This window comes from Coptis chinensis, chromosome 7 (genome assembly GCF_015680905.1).
Source record: "Coptis chinensis isolate HL-2020 chromosome 7, ASM1568090v1, whole genome shotgun sequence".
Classification (NCBI taxonomy): domain Eukaryota; kingdom Viridiplantae; phylum Streptophyta; class Magnoliopsida; order Ranunculales; family Ranunculaceae; genus Coptis; species Coptis chinensis.
The window spans coordinates 70,298,000-70,305,004 of record NC_141462.1 but is presented as its reverse complement, the minus strand read 5'-3'; the positions used below and the strand labels follow the sequence as shown (position 1 = coordinate 70,305,004).

General features: G+C 37.2%; 1 protein-coding gene across 1 annotated transcript; it reads left to right on the top strand.

The window, feature by feature from the left end:
- Positions 1-347: 347 nt before the first annotated feature.
- Positions 348-3,044, top strand: LOC147488630 (uncharacterized). Its single transcript, XM_086575058.1, has 2 exons — positions 348-604; positions 2,004-3,044. Exons 1-2 carry the CDS (start codon positions 494-496, stop codon positions 2,916-2,918), a joined length of 1,026 nt encoding a protein of 341 aa, XP_086431184.1. The 5' UTR covers positions 348-493; the 3' UTR covers positions 2,919-3,044.
- Positions 3,045-7,005: the final 3,961 nt, after the last annotated feature.

Here is a 7,005-nt window from a genome sequence, read left to right as displayed (position 1 = left end):
AGTTTGAAATGAGAACATATTAGGCAACTTACATATAAAAAACTGCGTGAATGAATATTTAATGCCTTTCCACCTCTTTTACTATGTTAAGTAAAAAAGGAAAATGTACACTGCCTCTCTCAATCTCTCATATATTATAAAGCTTCAAGACTAACATAACTACAACCATTGATTTAACATTCAACGGTACAAAAATAATGTGCATTATTCGGTGCCTCGGACCCTAGGTTCATTTAAGCTCATATAATGGTCTTATAAAGGAAACAAGAGCAACGGTTTTCTTGAATAAGGAAATCTAACTAGATTAGAAAGAGAAAAGGAAAGAGCCCTGAAAAGGTGGAGAAGTTTTACTGACAAAAAAGAACTTAGTCTAAATGGAAGGTTTTACATTCCTTATATATTCATTTTTCAATGATGTGGATTGGGTCTTTTCTTGCGATAAAGGAGGACCAACTCTCTAGTCTCCCACTCTTATAAATTCCCTCTACTGGAAATGAGTCAGAACTCTACCACTACACAACTACTAGTACCTCCAGATTTTGGTCTTTTTAATTGCAAAGAGAGAGAAATGGAAGCACTGGGTTCTATATGGGGATATCAAGAGGTTAGTGAGTAGTGACACTTCATTTTCTTATAGTGTTCACTATATTTCTTGTTTTGGGACTTTGGGTTGCTGAATGTATTGCATAGTTGCATATAGCTTCTTTCAGCAATTCAATGATTTTAGTGTTCCACAAATTTTTTTAAGAATGAACTTTTACTGGTTTTTCTACCATTTTCATCTAATGTTGCAAACATGTGTGAAAAAGGTTCTGCGATTAAGAGATTCTGCAAAAAGTGCTAGCAGACTTAAGGTACTAGAATAGCACCACATGAGTATCCAAAGAAAGAATCTACTGGTTTAAATGTTGTAGGTATAACTGGAATTTTCTTCCCTTCACAGAACTGCCTAGTTTTACATGTTTCTTCTGCGGTTCTTGTTCTGTAATAACAGTATATTTGATCTGAAAGATTTGCTAATGATGTATATATTGAAGTTATACTTTACAGATACCATCCATTGTTGAACATTTTCTCTCAGAAATGTGTATCTTGCATGATTGAGTACGTATATTGATAGTCTTTTGAGGAGTGGCAAAAACGCGTGTTTCATTCCGTTTTTTTTCCCTCAGCAATAGGAAGGTACCTTTTGTATGCATATTGCACCCACTCATGTGCTTTCAGTTCTGTCTTGCACTGAAGTTCAAACATAATTAAATCACTTAATAATTTTTTGTAAGAAAGACATTTTTTTGCTCTGCTTCTGGAGATAAGATCCCTTCATATATCAACATTTCTGAGTAAAACAATTTCTTTTACCTTAAATAACGTGTAATTTTTGTTCCTTTCTTTCTTGGATTCAAGATGCATGAGTTGAAGATGAAGTGAATTGAAGTTGTGTATGGTTGAAAATTTATGTGGCGTCATATTTTTTATTTTAGTTACTATAAGAGTTTTGCACTGCGAAGCTATTGTTGACCTTTTGTTCTTTGACAAAATATATGGTTTCATACAAGAACTACTCTTACACAGGATACTTTGAATCTGTGGTCCCATTTTTGTAGTTTCTGTTTAGATTCACTTTACTGTTAAAAGAAATTGTGAATGTTATTTGTTACCGGTGTTTTATAAAATAATTTATGCCGGTTGAAGATGGGACATTAGGCTATGTATATGTGAAAGACAAATTTATTTGAACTTGTTCTGATAGTTACACATTATGTTGATCTGCACTAAGAACCTTTTTCTTTTGCAAAATATCAATTAATTTGATTGTTGTTTTGCTTTCATCAACAAGTACCTCTTCTTCTTCTTCTTTTCCTTGGGTGTTGTACTTTAAAAGAAGTAATATTATGTTTTTGTGCTAACATCAGTAATGATGCAATTGCCATATTCTAGTTGCTCGAGCATGTCCACTCACTTGGCATTTCGAATTTCCTTAATAATATGACTTCTTTTGACAGAACATTGACGAGTTGAAGAGCATGTTTCTACACACCACCCTTGAACTAGAAGCAGCAAGAAGTGATGCAAGAGAGGAGATGAGAAAAAACGAGGAAAATACAAAGCAGATGCTTTGTTTTTTAAAGGTAGTCTGTCAAGAAAGAGATGAAGCAAGGGATCAGCTACAGAGACTAATGAACAAGCTCATGCCGCTTAGCCCGACTGAAATCTGTCCTGTTCTTCCAAGTCTACAACCTGAGAGTCCCATGCATCCCCCAAGAGGAAACTCGAGCATTACAGTATCTGACAACATTTCTGAAACATATAATACTCGCCAGTCTTATGGTTCATCTCCTGTAGAATCTTTTCTAGACGTGGTTTCATCTCCAGACCTTCCAAACATGAACATGGCTGATTCAAGTAACAACAGAGTATTATCAACCCATACCTTCATACAAGAATATAACTGTCCAACTGCAGTGGGAATTGTCTCTTCTGGAATGTCCGAAATTGACCCGGCTTCTGCAGTTATTGACAAACTTGTCAAGGGAAAATCTTTACCAGTGAAGGGAAAGCTATTGCAGACAGTTATGGAAGCAGGACCGCTTCTTAAGACGCTTCTCGTCTCAGGATCTTTACCTCAGTGGCGCAATCCTCCACCTCTTCAACCCCTTCAAATGCCACCCTTCTCAATTAAAGGTTGTGACCCTGAAATAATCAACCTGAAACCAGTTTCAAATCTGAGTTATCCTGTTCACAATGCTTTAAGTTCATCCTTCAGTGAGATATCTTATGGGTCCTCTCAGACTTACCCCACGTCTACACCAAGTGGTTCTATAACATGTCTGAACAAGAGGAAGGTGTTATATTCTGGTGTTAGTAGGGATTTCTTGCACAATCAGATCATGTCTGGGAAGAGACAAAGGTGCCAATGACATCATAAAATAGGTCTTTCAATTCTATTGTATAAATACAGATTCAAATGGATAGTAGTGTATATGATGATCTTTTGAGTGAAGTTTAATGAGATTGCAATTGACTTCGTTGCATTACTATTTTTACATTAATTCTCTTAAGTCTAGTTTAATCTTGCTAGAGTAAGAAATATGAAACAAAGATATCCCATCAGTTAGATACATAGAGACTAGCCTTTTGCACGTGGCCAAGCCACTAAGGGCCCACGAGTGGGAAAAACGTGGAAGCCCATGATGCTGACAAAATGATTTTATTTTTTTAAAATAATGAAATTACGATTTTGCCCATACAAAAATCTAAAAAAAAATCTATTTTAAACATTGAAATTACTAAAATATCCCTAGCGTGCACCAAAATGACTGTTTCACCAAAAAGCACGATTTTCGAACTTCAGGCCCACCATTTTTATTTTTAAGACTTTAACATTCAAATATTTACCGTTATGCCATCAGTTTTGTTTTTTTAAACTTTGAAAATCACATGATTACCTTTATGCCATCCACTTTTTTCAAATATGCCATGCCCATTTATTTAAAAAATAATTTAACCAAAAATGAAAGTACAATTCTACCCCTAAAAAAGTAAAAAAATAATAAAAAAAACACAAAAGTGCAAAATGACAGAATTGCCTATGAGACGCACACCAAAACACTTTTCCTCAACCTCCAAATTCTTATATAGTAACGATAATTCCTAGTCATTGGCAGCACAATTAATTAGAAAAAAAATATGTTTTCTAGAGAGAGAAGCTCTGGGTTTATCTCTCTAGACAAGACTCAAGTCACAATAATTTTTAAGCTTTTTTTTTAGCATTATTATCCATTTTCCTCATTTTTTTTTGCCTCTAACGTTCTTCATTTTCTTCAACCACCATTGATCTTGCTTCGAACCCTTCATAAATTCTTATTCAAACAGTGACCTTTACTTATTCACGAATCATGATGAAGGCCATTTGAGTTCCTTTTTATTTAGGGTCGCATTATTGACAACCCTTTTTATGGGATTGACACCCCTTTGACCAATTCCAAGGTATTGGCACCCTTCTATTAATCATATTAAAAATCACTTGTGGCAAAAAGTTGCCGCGAAAAAATAATGCCCATAACAAGCAGGAGTCGTCATGAGATGGCAGATACATGGAAGGTTGTCGTCGTGAGTCCTTTTTTTTTTTTTTTTTTTAGCCATTGCAAAAAAAGTCAGTTCCCACAAGTGATTGTATTCACCAAAATGGAGTATTTGCTTGTATTAATTACCAAAACTCTTTTTCATCAATTTAATCACAAGTTTTTCTTAGAGCGTATGAAAAGATTTGCCGCGAGATAGCAAGACTATGCCTCGATTGTATATATTTTTTTTCATAGATTTGGTGTTACTCTTGAAGCGTATGAAGAAGCTCAAAAGAAGAAGATGAGGTATCTGTATGCCGTGTGTTCAAAATTTGAAGTGAAAAAAAAATAACAAAAAAATCCTCTGCAGCAACTCACTGTCATGGAATGTGGGATCTCGTGACAACCCGACGTCATGGATTGTGGGATCTCACGGCAACTCGATGCCGTTGAATGTGAAATCTCACGACAACTCACTATCGTGGAACTATCGAGCATGTGGAGCGTAAAAGGAAATATAGGAAATAACCATTATTCATGTACCATTTTGCCAAAGAGGTGCCAATCCCATAAACGGGGTGTCAATACCGCAACCCTTTATTTAAGATTGGGAGTTAAAGTAATGTTTAGGTGTAGAGAATAGGGTGTGCACGGGTCGGTTCGGGTTGGGTTTGGGTCTAAACTGACAACCGAACTGACTCTATTGATTTATACTTTTTTGGAACTGAACTGAACCAACTGTGTTATACTAACCGAAATGAACTAACTTCCAACCGAACCGATACCCAAATTGAACCAATTGGGTTACGGTTTAACCGATGTTAATTGACCCGAATTGATCGGTTTTCACATATTTTTAAATTAAATATATATATTCTAATATATATTATATATAGCGGGTCGGTTCGAGTCGGGTTTGGGACTACACCGACGACCGAACAGACCCTATCGGTTTTCAAATATACTTAACCAAATCGAACTGACCCGAAACCGACCAATTTGGTCCGGTTCGTGAGTTTTACGGATCTCGGTGAAGGTCAATCAAGTGCACCAATGACCAATCTCTATATGTTGAGCACCATAAGACCATTCCTAATGCAAGTGAAGAAACAAGGGAAATTGAGAGTTTTCACTACTTTGGAGCAAAAAACCCTTGCCCTATGCAAGGGTGACAATGGCGCCGGTGACTTGTGACTAAGTGAAAACGAGAGTAGCAGTTGCTACCGAGATAGTAGTTGAGTTGTGAGCTTCGGACGGAATGTTTTATTCCGTCTCGTATGTGTTTTTAAAATTTTTTTCAGTTTTTTTTTGGACAGAATCCCTATGTGTTTTTTTTACTTTTTTTAAGGTTTTTTTTTAACTTCAGACTAGATGTTTTATTCCGTCTGGTGCGTTTTTTCGATGTTTACATTCAGACGGAATCAAACATTCTGTCCGAGGTTTAAAGTCACCTTTGCATTCACGTCTGTATTGGGCAACCTTTTCTTGTTTTTCACCACAAAGTAGCAAAGAGGGAAAATAGAGGAGAAATACTCCTAGGTGGAGGTGAAAAAAAGTTACTTGCATTGGGAATGCTCTAAGAGGTGAGTAAGGTGAGTCATGGCATTGGTACATACCCTTTGGGCTGGGTACTCGAAGACAACAATCTTTGTACGGTTTAGAAGCAGAGTCATCAAGGCAAGGCCGCTAGTAGAGCACAAAATGACACTCACCTTCAAGTTGTACAAGGTGGGGGGTAGTATGGTGGCCGCTGCAAACTCAGTGGTTCCAAAACCATCATATGCAGACAAAGTCAAACAGAGCTTAAGGCGGGTAGTGGAAGTAGCACCATTACCACTCCCAGGTAAACGAGGTGAAACTCCATCCATTAGAATCTCAAAGAAATTTGTAGATCAAGGACTAGAAGCATGTAAGTACGCTTTAGTGGGGAGAACGGATCTGAGAAATACAAATACTGAAGCTATTAGATTGGAAGCTGGAGTAAAAATCTTGCCAATAGGTAAGGGGTACCTGGTTTTTAAGCTAGAGAATGAGGATGATTTCAAAAGAGTACTCTTAGAAGGGCCATGGCAGTTGGATATACAGATTGTTAGAATAACCAAATGGACTCCTAATTTCAGCATTGAGAAACAAGTGCACTCAATTACTTCAGTTTGGGTCAAGTTTCCTGGTTTAAGCTTGGAGTATTGGGAGGAGAAGACGTTGATCGATGTCTATGGCAAGAACTCTCGGTGGACCTATCAACGTGGCTGAACAGGAACTATGGGTATTATGCAAGTGTACGTGTTGGTTGACATTGATCTGGCCAAGCCAATACCAAATAAATTCTTTGCTGAAGTTGAAGGTGGGGATGACTTTTTGCAAAAAGTAGTACTGGGGAAGTTACCAAAGTTTTGCAATCATTACAAAGTTATTGGTATTACAGGGTATTACAAAAGGAATTCAATGGAGTTGAAAGGGTTAATGAAGCAGCAACAAAAGCCAAGGAAAAAGAGAAACAAGACGACGAGTGACCAGATGACTAGGAATCAGAAAAAGAATGGAAAAATAAGAATAAGAAAGTGGCTAATGGTGGTGAACTACCAGAGGGGGCAATCACAGCTCACTTGGGTGAGGCGCTAAATGTTGATATCGTGGAAACTAGCACGGAAGTGCGGGAAGAAGGAAATGAAAATTGCCTAGAGCAATTAGTACCAGATAAACCACCAGATATACAAGAATGTCATGTTGAGGGTGGAGAGCCAATTGAGCTGGTCCAAGGAACGCCAGTGATACCAGGATATTCAGTTCAATTACAAAACGAGAGTTTAGATCAAAGCTCTTACGAAGCTCCACAACATGATGCAGAAGGACGAGAGAATGAGGACGGTTAGGGGCCTAACTCCGGTACAGAGAATTGAAAGAAGTCGAGCAAGTCCTTGTTGGGGAAAACGATATCAAT

Excerpts from the sequence above, each read along its gene's own strand:
- LOC147488630 (XM_086575058.1), top strand. The coding sequence starts at position 494 with ATGAGTCAGAACTCTACCACTACACAACTACTAGTACCTCCAGATTTT. Across the intron at positions 605-2,003 it reads CTATATGGGGATATCAAGAG|AACATTGACGAGTTGAAGAG; the intron begins GTTAGTGAGTAG and ends TTCTTTTGACAG.